The sequence below is a fragment of the Triticum aestivum genome, chromosome 7B, assembly GCF_018294505.1.
Source record: "Triticum aestivum cultivar Chinese Spring chromosome 7B, IWGSC CS RefSeq v2.1, whole genome shotgun sequence".
In the NCBI taxonomy this organism is placed as follows: domain Eukaryota; kingdom Viridiplantae; phylum Streptophyta; class Magnoliopsida; order Poales; family Poaceae; genus Triticum; species Triticum aestivum.
Window position 1 is genome coordinate 647,305,475 of NC_057813.1, and position 12,911 is coordinate 647,318,385.

The 12,911-nt window shown below is 43.1% G+C and overlaps 1 protein-coding gene across 1 annotated transcript; it reads left to right on the top strand.

The window, feature by feature from the left end:
• The first annotated feature begins 2,393 nt into the window (after positions 1-2,393).
• Positions 2,394-7,627, top strand: LOC123158354 (serine/threonine-protein kinase RIPK-like). Its single transcript, XM_044576381.1, has 6 exons — positions 2,394-2,523; positions 2,936-3,115; positions 5,863-5,999; positions 6,810-6,933; positions 7,015-7,215; positions 7,314-7,627. The coding sequence occupies exons 1-6, from the start codon at positions 2,394-2,396 to the stop codon at positions 7,625-7,627; spliced, it is 1,086 nt and encodes a 361-aa protein (XP_044432316.1).
• The last annotated feature ends 5,284 nt before the right edge of the window (positions 7,628-12,911 follow it).

The following is a 12,911-nucleotide window of genomic DNA, read 5'->3' on the forward strand; positions in this document are numbered from 1 at the left end:
AAGAAATCTTGCACCACTAGAGCTCATACATTTAGATCTTTGTGAAATGAATGGTGTGTTGACCAAAGGTGGAAAGAAATATATCATGGCGTTGATTGATGACTCCACTAGATACTGCCATGTGTATCTTCTGAAATCTAAGGATGAGGCTTTGAACTATTTCTAGATCTATAAAGCTGAAGCGGGAAACCAACTTGATTGAAAGATCAAGAGGCTTAGGTCCGATCGTGGTGGAGAGTATTTCTCAAATGAATTTGATTCTTTTTGTGCGGAACATGGTATAATCCATGAGAGGACGCCTCCCTATTCACCTCAGTAAAATGGGGTGGCCGAAAGAAAGAACCGTACTCTAATTGATTTAGTGAACGCCATGTTAGACACATCGGGTCTCCCCAAGGCATGGTGGGGGGAGGCGATATTGACTGCATGTCATGTCCTAAACCGAGTTCCCACAAAGAACAAAGAGATAACTCCATTCGAGGAATGGGAGAAGAAAAGGTTAAATCTATCTTATCTACAAACCTGGGGTTGTTTGGCGAAAGTCAATGTGCCAATACCAAAGAAGCAGAAGCTGGGACCAAAAACTGTGGATTGTGTTTTCCTGGGATATGCTTTTCATAGCATTGGTTATAGATTCTTGGTTGTAAAATCTGAGGTACCTGACATGCATGTCAGTACGATCATGGAGTCGAATAATGCGACTTTCTTTGAAGATATCTTTCCCATGAAGGATATGGCTACCTCATCTACGGTTGAAGCAGATTGGCTTCGTCGGCTCTTGAATGACTTGCCGGTTGTTGAGAAACCTGTACCGGGTATCCTTATGAACTGCGAAAATAAAACTGTGATCACGAAAGTGAGCAGCTCAAAGGATAACATGAAGTCATCAAGACATGTTCAGAGAAGGTTAAAGTGTGTCAGAAAAATGGGAAACTCCGGAGTTATTGCATTGGATTATATCCAAACGTCTAAAAATCTGGCAGATCCTTTTACTAAGGGTCTGTCACGTAATGTGATAGATAATGCATCGAGGGAGATGGGTTGAGACCCACAATATGAGTTGTTCACAGTGGTAACCTATTCTTTGTGATCGGAGATCCCATGAATTAGATGTGGAAGACAAGCTGTTGGTCAACTGAGAGGAGAGTATCCTTACTATTAACAATACCACTCCATGAAGATGCAATACTCTCTTAATCTGCATGGCAGGTTGATGTATATCTTAATGTTTTCTAAGTGGCTCTTTTCAGCAGAGATGTTGTCCTGTAGAACTTCTTTTGAAGAACACACCTATATGAGTCTGAATGTTAAATGTCGCAATCTATGAGAGTAGGGTTCTCTCTAGTAAACTCATGAAAGGTCTCGGAGTATGACGCATAAGCTCCACCCGCGGGGAAGACCCACGGTAGCCCAGTATTGGTCAAGGCTTTGTGTGAAGCTAGATTCGCAGAAAACTTGCAGTTCAAGGCCCAGTCCATTGTTCAATTTGCTTACTAGTGTAGCATAGAGTTCTAGGTGGAAGTTCAACTTAACAGTCTCCACTGCAGTACTAGTATATAAAACAGTGTTTTGGAACCAAAGGAAATTCTTGTCTGCCTCTGGGATCTGGTGGGGGATTGCTGGAATTTAGTCTATTTTGGGCGGCCCAATAACTATTTCAGAAATTCCTAATAAATCCTAGAGGCCCACTAAGCCCATTCGTGCAAGGCAAGGGATACTACTAAAGTTTAGTCCCACATTGCTAGTTTAGTGGGAGTTGGACCTCCTTATAAGGGAGGTTCTTTCCCCACTTGTATGAGCATGAGAACAAGAGGGACATCCACACGCGCTCCTCCTCCGCCACCCGCCTCGCCACGCCACGCCTCGTCACGACGCGCCACGGGTTGTGGGTTGCGGGAATGAGCCGAGCCGATGTCTAAATTTTTTCCACGCACTACGGGTATACGAAAGGTCAGTCGGGAGCTGGAAAGTTTTTGTTGTAGTGGATACTGAATACGAACGCTGCACCCTTTGGCTGCTGCCTGTTCGTTTCATCTCCCTCGTTCCCTTCAACTCCCGGCGCAGCCTCTCGCCTTCTTCTCATGTGCCTATAAAAGGGAGGTCGCTTCTCTCTAGAGAGACACACAGAAGATCCTCTTCCTCTCGCCACAAAGTTCCTGAGCACTGCGCTGCTGCTACGATCTTCTCCATCCCTCCTTGCGGCGTGCACCGTAGGTCAGGACAGTAGGCCTCCGAAACTCCACCTCTTTGAGTCATGTACAGGAGAAGGGTGATAAGGTTTTTGGGGAGCGATCAACACAACTACTGACTTCTTCGTCACGGACGCCCCGGACACCGACGACTACTTCCCCGACAATGACTTCTTCCCCGACGTCGACAACCTCCTCGACGACATGGCTACCGAGGACACCAACCGCAAGTCTAGTGCTACTGTTGTTGCTGCTGTCCCGTACGTGTTCTTGCCTTTTCTGTTAGAGGTCCTGTCACAGTTTCTTGTTCTACTCTTTGCTCTAGATATGTTCGGTTATAGTTCATATTTGCAGATGTTATTTACCGTCTCTCTGTCAGATCGCATGACTTTCTTTATCTCCGCTATTTTAGTCATGCTTTATCTAGTATTTTCATTAATAAAACCATACAGTAAATTGCTCATTTTTTCAACAATAATGTGGTGCTAAAATGGCTGAACTTTGTCCTCTAGGACTACAAGGCGAAGCTATCTCATTTTGGCCATGCGAAGGATGGACCGGAAGGCGACGAGACCCATGTCTCGACATGTGTGTCATGGGAACCCATGGCTATGCTGCACCAGAGTACATTCTAACCGGTATACTCTCTCTCTCTCTCTCTCTCTGTGTGTGTGTGTGTGTGTGTGTGTGTGGAGTGCATGCATTTTTTTTCTACTTCTAACTGTTCATTTGGTTTTGATTTCTAGGTCACCTGACAGTGAAAAGTGATGTTTACAGCTTTCGTGTTATTGTTCTTGAGATCCTCACTGGAAGACGAGCTGTGGACAAGACCAGGCCTAGTAGGGAGCACCACCTAGTCCAGCACATGCGGTCATGGCTCAAAGACCTAGAAAATCTAGGAAAAATCATGGACCCTGCTTTGGAGGGTAAGTATGCCACCAAGGGAGCTCATAAGGTAGCCCTGGTAGCATACCAGGGCCTGAGTGATAGCCCAAATTTCTGGTCGGACATGTTGAAGGTCGTGGAAGACCTATAATTGCTACTCAACCTCGTTGATGATGTTCCTGGTGAGGCGGTGATGCATGTAGCTTCACAAGATGACACTAGGAAGGAAGAACAAAAGGAAGAAATGGAGAGAGGGAGAGCAGTAATGGGGGTTAACCGGAATAAAGCTAGGCCTCCGAAGAAGACTGTTAGGGGGAGGGGGAACCAAAGCGAGGAGCTTTGGGAGTGGAACACACTTGGAGAAGGGAAAATCTAGTGTAATAGTAGGACACTTTCTTGGGGTGGAACGTGGATGTACATGTTGATGATTGCACACTAGTTTTGCTGGTGGTGGGGGTCCACCTTTCCCTAATTCGTTAATCTTTTTAGCCGTGATTGGCTCGGTCTGGTTTTATCGTACTACTCCTTCTATAGAGAAGTAAAGATCGTTTAGATCACTATATTAGTGATCTAAACAATCTTATATTTCTTTACAGAGGGAGTATCATTTTCAATAGTGAGATCCAAAAGGAAAGTCCATGTACAATTGATGATGGGCTTGCAACTGCACTTTGTTTTAACTTTGCAAAGCGACATATGCACGACATGGGAGCTTTCTAGACACGGCAGGACAAAGGCCACACCTCTTTGATGTACATGGTCCTTTGTTTATTTCTTTTTTGTTAAACTTAACCCGGTCATACAGTCCAGTTCACGAGGCCGCGGATTTTTTGTAGAGAAAAACTGGGCTCAAGTCCAAAGTGCAACCCAACATATCATGTATTATTTTCATGAAAACAACAAAAGATTAGCGAGCAACAATGATCAATAGATGATGTCTACGACCACCTTAGAGCTAAGGTTCTCATACACCAACAAATATGACATTTCGATGCTTTTTTTAATACATATAGTCATCTCGGTGCAGCACAACCTAGTTCTATCTTAGGAAGACATCGAGGGAGGTTTAGTTGCAGGGTCGAGTTGTACAAGACTCCAAATACCCTCTCCTATTCTTCAATGCCAGTCCCATATGTTCAAGACTACTAAGACTTATTCCTATGGGCTCCAAGATGAATTTTGGAGTTCTAGTGCTCACCCATTTCTTTGATCCAAGTGAGAGTGAATCGAGCGCATGCCAATAGGTGGCTTATATATGCACTAGGTCATTGACAAATGACCAAACATGCCCTTGTGGTGGCAGGCGGGAGGGCGCGGGGGCTATGTGGCGCCCGTACCGAGGTGTAAGTAGGTCCTGCCCGAAGCTTTTCCCCACACATAGTTGCCGGGCTGGCCTTTTCGTTGAGGTTTTTTCGTCGCTCGCTCTAGTGTTTTGTTTGTTTTTTTTCTATTTTCTATCTATTGGTTGAACTGGTCCGGTTTTCACCAATTTTTTATGTCTTTATTTTTCATGATATTCTTTATTGTTTTCACCGATTTTTTCATTCTTTCTTTGTTGTGTATCTTCTTGGGATTTCTGCTGGTTCCCACCGATTTTTTCTTTTATTTCCTTTCTTGTAGTTTTCTTTATGATTTCCATCGGTTTACAATTTTATACTTTTATTCTTTTTCTATGTTTCCCTTTATATTTTCTTTGACTTTCATTGTTTTTTCTTATTTCCTTTTCTATGTGTTTTCTTTAATATTTTCAGCGGTTTTCTATGTGTTTTCTTTATTATACATTGTAGATTTTTCGTATACATAAGAAACATTTTTCACATGTTTAACATTATTCAAATACATGGTTTCAGCAATCAATCTAGTATTGACTAATTAGCCAGAAATAATACTAAGAAATTTTTTCCTTTCGTGGGTTACACATGAGCTAGTTGACCAGTCCGACATTACCCATCTGAACTTCGTTGGCCCATCTGAACTGAACTTGCGTCCAGTTCCTGTGGGCGGGTGGAAATTGACAGGCCCAGTTGTTGCCGTCGAACCAGACCCTTTTTTTTTCAACAACGAGCATTCACGGCGATTTTTATCAGAGAAACTGCCACAAGTTATTACGGGAAAGTCGAACTAGACTTTTAGCTGCTTGCAAAAACTTCAAAAAAAAAGCTCAACAAAAACTGCGCTCTGTTCAAACTTGCACACCACAGTTTGGATCTTTTCATTAACAAAATGTTGTTGATTGGTTGTGTTACGATAGCTGACCACTCGTGCCGAATAATTACCAAATATTATTATAGTTGTACATAATGTGTCGATGATTAGTCATGATCTCGATAAAAAAAAGATCAAGCGCATTGACTCTACTTTAATCATGATGTGATGACGCCTATGTGCGTTAGAACTAACTTGTCATGTCTACACGAGCCGCCCAAAAATAACAAACATTCACACTGACCCTAAATTTGGTTCTTGTTGGGCAGAGTTTCCTCCCGTTTTCGGTAGCCTCGATGAGTGCGCCGGACCGGTGTGTGACCTGTTCCCAGCATGTGGCTGGGATGGGGCATCCCGCATTAGATGTTAGATTTTGGTGCGATGTCTGTTTGGTATTAGGCTCAAACATTCGACACCCCTGCATCAAGGGGATAGGAGTAGCGACAGGTGTCGCCTAGATGGTGGCTTTAGACTTACTGATGTAATGCTTTATAAGGTTTCTAAGACTTAATAATTAATAAAATGGTTGCATGCATCGCCCAGATGCAGAGGCCGGGGTAATCCTTCTTTTCTAAGAACAAAGAGTTTTCTCCCGTTCTGTCATGGTCAACCCGGCTGAACATCGCGGTGGGCGCCGCCAAGGGCCTCGCCTTCCTTCACGACGCGGAGAAGCCCGTCATATATCGCGACTTCAAGGCATCCAACATCTTACTCAATCCAGTAATGAATTAATGCTTAACAGTTTATTTTATTTGGATTTCGCAAAAAAAAAGTTTATTTTATTTGGCTGGGGAGCAGTTCGTCTTATTTCATCCACTCACAAATTCGATTCCAATTATAGTACATCACATATATCATATTGTATATGTGTGTCCAATTCTTGTTGGTACGTCATTCTGATGCTAGCTTCCACCCGGTTTTCTTGGTTGGCTTCACACAAATGACGAGCTCGTCAAAAACTGAAAAACATGAAGTTGGTAAGTCGTAGTTGGATTTTGACTTGGTGAACACACATGTATACTGACAAATGTGGGCGAATAGTATATACAGTACGGAGTACATTATTAACTAGTCCTACTAGTGTGCTTCTGACTAGTTTCCACGGGGGCCTGCATACGACTTTTCAACTCAAGAAGAGTAACTCAAAGAAAGCGAGAACGTCGATCAAGCTGTTTAGCCCTTGTATTTGTCAAAGTTTGCTTTTCTGATTAAGACATGCAATTAAAAATCAGTTCAGGTAGCCAACGCAGACTCTCTTCTTTACAAATGGATAATAAGAAAGGAAACAAATGGAAGGCCCCATCAAACCAGCACTCAAGTCATTTTATTACCGAAAAAACAATTCAGTGGCGAAGGCCAATTCAAAAGAATGCACTCTAGCCAAATTTCATCATTACCGCCTATTTAGAAATTAGAACCCGTAATGTCATAACCAACGACATTCCAGAGTTTGTGTCGGTGGAGCTTATTAGTGAACGACAGGTACGTAGTTGCGATGTGGTGCTAAAATGGCTGAACTTTGTCCTCTAGTACTACAAGGCGAAGCTATCTGATTTTGGCCTTGCGAAGGATGGACCGGAAGGCGACGAAACCCATGTCTCAACACGTGTCATGGGCGCCCATGGCTACGCCGCACCAGAGTACATCCTAACCGGTATTCTCTCTGTGTGTGTGTGTGTGGTGTGCATGCAATTTTTTTTCAACTTCTAACGGTTCATTTGGTTTTATTTTCTAGGTCACTTGACAACGAAAAGCGATGTTTACAACTTTGGTGTCGTTCTTCCGGAGATCCTCGCTAGAAGACAGACAGTGGACAAGACCAGGCCTAGTAGGGAGCATCACCTAGTCCAGCACATGCGGTCGTGGCTCAAAGACCCAGAAAAACTAGGAAAAATCATGGACCCTGCTTTGGAGGGTAAGTATGCCACCACGGGGAGCTCATAAGGTAGCACATGCTGTTGTGGCTCAAAGACCCAGAAAAACTAGGAAAAATCATGGACCCTGCTTTGGAGGGTAAGTATGCCACCACGGGAGCTCATAAGGCAGCCCTGGTGGCATACCAGTGCCTGAGTGACAGCCCAAAGAGCTGGCCAGACATGTCGAAGGTCGTGGAGGACCTAGAACTGTTGATCAACCTCGTGGATGATGTTCCCAGTGAGGCGGTGATGCATGTAGCTTCACAAGATGACACTAGGAAGGAAAGAACAAGAAGAAGAAATGGAGAGAGGGAGAGCAATAACGAGGGTCACCGGAATAAAGCCAGGCCTCCGAAGAAGACCGTTAGAGGGAGGGGGAACCAAAGCGAGGAGCTTTGGGAGCGGAACATGCCTGGAGAAGGGAAGATCTAGTGTAATAGTAGGACACTTTCTTCGGGTGGAACATGGATGTACATGTTGATGGTTGCACACTAGTTTTGATTGGGGGGAGGGGGCCCCCTTCCCTAATTTGTTAATTTTTTTAGTCGTTATTGGCTTGGACCGGTCTTACCGTACTACTCCTTCTATAAAAAAATAAAGATCATTTAGATCACTATATTACTGATCTAAAAAATCTTATATTTCTTTACAGAGGGAGTATCATTTTCGATAGTGAGATCCATTGCCACCTTTGCCTCCTCCCCAAGAAAAGCTTAGGGTTCCTTTGCCACCCGCCGGCGCCGGCGCCAACCCGCCTCGTCTCTGGTGGCCTTAGGGCCATGGCGACGCGGTGGAACCCGACCCTTGCCGGTGGGAGGGCTCCATTTTTAGATGTTTCTTCAAGTTTTGTTAGGGTTTATGTCCTGCTTAGAAAGAGGAGACGACGGCGGCTCCCTGAAGATGGGATAAGATCTTCCCCGCCTAGCCCCCATTCCGGTGGTGTGTCTAGCATCGTCGATGTGCGTGTGGAGGTGTGTCTCCGGCGGATCTATCCTTGGTGGATTTTCTCGGATTTGGTCGTAGTTCGTCTATGTTTGTGTTTCTTCAGGTTGGATCCTTCTGATCTGCGCTACTCTTCATCGGCGGCGGTTGCTTTTCTGCTGCGCTGGTCCTAGGAGGCCTTAGGACGACGACTTCCCGATTGTCTACTACAACAAATTTTGCCCGACTACGACGAGGGAGGGAAGATGACGGCGGTGCGCCTTCGGCTTGCTTCAGTGCTTGTAGTAGTCGCTAGGTGGCCTACGGACCTGGATGTAATTTTTATTATTTCTGGTGTTCTTTTTATTGCCATGATTGAAGATGGATAGGTAGGAAGTTTTCTCGCAAAAAAAATAGAGACCCAAAAGGAAAGTCCATGTACAGTTGATGATGTGATTTTGCAATTGCACTTTGTTTTAACTTTGCAAAGCAACATATGCAAGATATGGGAGTTTTCTAGACACAACAGGACAAAGGCCACACCAGGGATGTACATGGCCCTTTGTTTATTTCTTTGCAGTTAAACTTAGCCCGGTCATACAGTCCAGTTCACAAGGCCGCAATTTGTTATAGAGAAAAACTGGGCTCAAGTCCAAAGTGCAACCCAACATATCATGTATTCTTTTCATGAAAACAACAAAAGATTAGTGAGCAACAATGATCAGTGGATGATGTCTACGACCACCTTAGAGCTAAGGTTCTCATACACCAACAAATATGACATTTCGATGCTTTTCTTTAATACATATAGTCATCTCGATGCAGCACAACCCAGTTCTATCTTAGGAAGACATCGAGGGAGGTTTAGTTGTAGGGTTGAGTTTTACAAGACTCCAAATAACCTCTCCTATTCTTCAACGCCAGTCCCATATGTTCGAGACTACTAAGACTTGTTCCTATGGACTCCCGGATGATTTTGGAGCTCTAGTGCCCACCCCTTTCTTTTGATCCAAGCGAGAGTGAATCAAGTGCATGCCAATAGGCGGGTTATATATGCACTAGGTCATTGACACATGACCAAACATGCCCTTATGGTGGCATGCGGGAGGGCGCCGGGGCTCTGTGGCGCCCGTACCGAGGTGTAAGTATGTCTTGTCCAAAACATTTCCCCTTGCATGGTTGCTGGGATGGCCTTTCCATTGGGTTTTTTTCGCCGCTTGCTCTAGTGTTTTGTTCGGTTTTTCTTCTATTTCCTATCTATTGGTTGAACTAGTCCAGTTTTCATCAATTTTTTTATTTCTTTATTTTTTGTGATATTCTTTATGGTTTTCACCGACTTTTTCAATCTTTCTTTGTTGCGTATTTTTTGGGGTTCCCACCGATTTTTTTCCTTTTATTTCCTTTCTTGTAATTTTTCTTTATGATTTCCATTGGTTTACAATTTTATACCTTTATTCTTTTTCTGTGTTTCTATTTATATTTTCTTTGATTTCCAATATTTTTTCTTATTTCCTTTTCTAGGTGTTTCCTTTAATATTTTCAGTTGTTTCCTATGGTTTAATTTTTCCCTTTTCCCCTTTGTAGTTTATTTAATTTTTCCAATACATGTCTACTTTTTGCAATATGTACGGTTTTTGTATACAGCTATAACATTTTTTTATACATTGAACATTTTCTAAATACATGATTACCATATATATATATATTTTCGGTATTTTCTAATATACTTTACATTTTTTGTATACATCAAATAAAATTACAAGTTAAAAAAAGTAAATACGTGATAAACATTTTTGTCATCATATATTTTGATGTCTACTTTTTCTATATACATTGTAGATTATTCGTATGCACGAGAAACATTTTCACATGTTTAACATTTTTCAAATACATGGTTAACATTTGTTTTCAAATATATGTTTTATGCCTACTCTTCATACACAATTTACAGTTTTTGTACATTTTATACACTTTTAGAAATTTTCAAATACAAGATTAATATTTCTTCAATATGTGTTTTGATATCTACTTTGTTTCATACACATTGTGCATTTTTTGTATCCATTAGGAGCACTTTTTTTACACACATTTAACATTTTTGAATACATGATTTATGTTTTTTAAATTAAATAGTTTTGATCATTTTTTAAATATGTGTTAAGTTTCTTAATATGTTTTGGACAATCTACAATGCCACTAACATTATTTTAATCCAATCGACATTTTTTATGCTAACAAAAGTTTTACACTGTGTTAACATTTTTCAAATTCATGTTTTTTCTTAAAAATGAATTTAATTTTTGAAATAGATGTTTTTAGAATATATTTGGAAATATAAATCTAAGAAGAAAAGGAGAGAAAAATGAATGAACTAATGGAAAATTTTCAGAAACGACCAAAGACTACACTTGATCTTGCTATTGGGCCGGCCTAGCAGTGCATTCCTTGACGCGAGGCTGTGCTAGGTCACGCGTTAGGCGAGACATAGCCGCCCTGCAGGAGGATAGGGGAAGTAATCTTTGGGATATGGGTCGTTGGTGGACTAGGAGAAGAGACAAGTCCATAAATCATGGCAGACGAAGTCCTTGCATCCCGCCACCTTTGTGGCCTTTTAATATCTGAGCCTTATTTTTCAATGAGCATCTTTGTTTCTTGAGTTTTTAGGGGATTTTTCTTGAGTTTCTTTATGGTTCCCGCATGTTATTCAGTCTTTTAGGGGAGCAACTAATTAACAAGCGCTCCTTCGGGATCCTCGGAACGATCATCACTACTTGGCGCACTCACGGCCATTCGCCACGTGTCGCGCTCTGGGCGCTCCCTCTGAATTTTGTTTTTCTAATTTTTTTGCACGCGTTTTCAGCTTTTTATAGGGGTTTTTCGACGTTTTGGTTTTCCACCGGTCTTCCTAGCTTTTCAACCAATTTATTTTTTGGAAAAATTCTTTTTTTTGCGCAAAATGCGTATTTTTTTTTCCTTTCGCGAAAGTCACGGTTTGCTTCCGTGAGAGGCACGATTTTGCTTTCACGAGAGTCATGGCCGTGCCTCTCGAAACGAAAAAAGAACGGGGTTTTTGTTTTTTTCCCTTTCACGAGAGTCACGGTTTTGCTTCCGCGAGAGGCACGGTTGTGCTTTCGCGAGAGACACGTCCGTGCCTCTCGAAGACGAAAAAAAAACGTGCTTTTTGTTTTTTTTTCCGCAAGAGTCACGCTTTTGCTTCCGCGAGAGGCACGGTTGCGCTTTCGTGAGAGTCACGGCTGTGCCTCCTCGGAAATGAAAATAAACACGTTTTCTATTTTTTTTCTTTCGCGAGAGTCATGGTTTTGCTTCCGCGAGAGGTAAGGTTGTGATTTCGTCAGACGCAAGGTTGTGGCTTCTTCCGGAAAGAGATAAAACCCGTGCTCCCGGATCGGTTTTTTCATCTGGTTTTTTGTGAAAAAGAGTTCGTCAACCTATCAACATGGGATCTAGTTTTGAAGATCTTGACGCGAGGAATCCAACAGCGAAAGCGGTTCGAGATTTGGACGCACGGTTTAAGAGATAAAACGTTTTGAATAAACAGATCTACAAAAAAAAGAAAAAACTCCCAGTTTGCGACAAGTGGCGCACATGCAGCGCGTCACTTGTCACAACCTAGGAAAGTTAGAGTGATCTTTCCAAAAAGTACTCATTAACTAGTGATTTCGGTCTTTTAAGGCTAGCTTGGTTGTTTTTCTTGACAACATGCGTGGAACATTACGGTGCCTGGATCGGGCCCAAGAAACTCAATTTTTGCCTGGCCAGGCGCATCCGAGAAGAGTCTTTGGTTTAGGGCATGGCCTGGCGGGATCTAAGTTGTCATTGTTTTCTCCCCATTTACCTTGAATTCTGTATCCTCATTATTAGCAGACGTGATTATTGTCAGGCTGATGCACCAGGCACGCCCAGTTGTCCAGAATTTTTTTTTGAAAGGCCCAGTTGTCCAGAAGTTGTCCAGAATTGGTCACAGGCTAACCTCGCAACCTCGTCATCCATCCAGGCTAACCACTTTGCCTCCTTCTCCAGGTCATGCTATGCACCAATCACAACCCAGGCAACTCTCGGGGAGGCCCCCAGACAGGCATCACGTATCGTGGAAGCAAACGAAACTGACTCATAGGCTTTTTTCCCGGCTTATAGGCCGTCCAATTTTATTTTTTTAAATCTACAAACCAACTTGTGGTTGGATGCTCAGAGGTACCGTGGTATCGTCCCTAACCCACTAGGGTTCAAGTCCTGATGTTTTCATTATTTCTGAATTTATTTCAGGATTTTCCACGATGCGCTTTCAATGAGAGGAGACGTTTCAGTCGGCGATGAGGCGTCTACGATGACTTCGTAAATCTCAAGATGATATGTCGACTCAGTCTTTTGAAGATGCTCATAGGGATAGGGTGTACGTGTGTGCGTTTATAATGATGAGTATATGTGTAAATTCCGCCCAGGCGCTGGCCAGGCACATCATGGGCCTAGCATGGAGTTAGCATGTGTGCTCCCGTGCCGGCCAGCGAGATTTGGCCTGGTGCCCTGCGGTGTACAACAATAACAAGATGCAGAAAGGAAAAATCAGTGTGCGAGATTCAGACTTTCACAGAACTACCAGACGGTTTGTGTGTGTGCCACGCAGCGCCCCCTCGGCGTGCCCTCCGGTAGCCCACGCGCCCCGCACCGCAGCAGCCAGCCGCTTCTGGCACGACATCCTCCTCGCCGCGCTGCGTGACCTCGCGATGGCGCGCAGGCTGCTCGACGGAATTCCTCGTAGGGACACCGTCTCCTACAA

Coding starts and splice junctions, on each gene's coding strand:
- LOC123158354 (XM_044576381.1), top strand. CDS start 2,394: ATGGCTACCGAGGACACCAACCGCAAGTCTAGTGCTACTGTTGTTGCT. Junction 2,524..2,935: donor CTTTGCTCTAGATATGTTCG/GTTATAGTTCAT, acceptor TTTGATTTCTAG/GTCACCTGACAGTGAAAAGT. Junction 6,000..6,809: donor CCAACATCTTACTCAATCCA/GTAATGAATTAA, acceptor TTTGTCCTCTAG/TACTACAAGGCGAAGCTATC.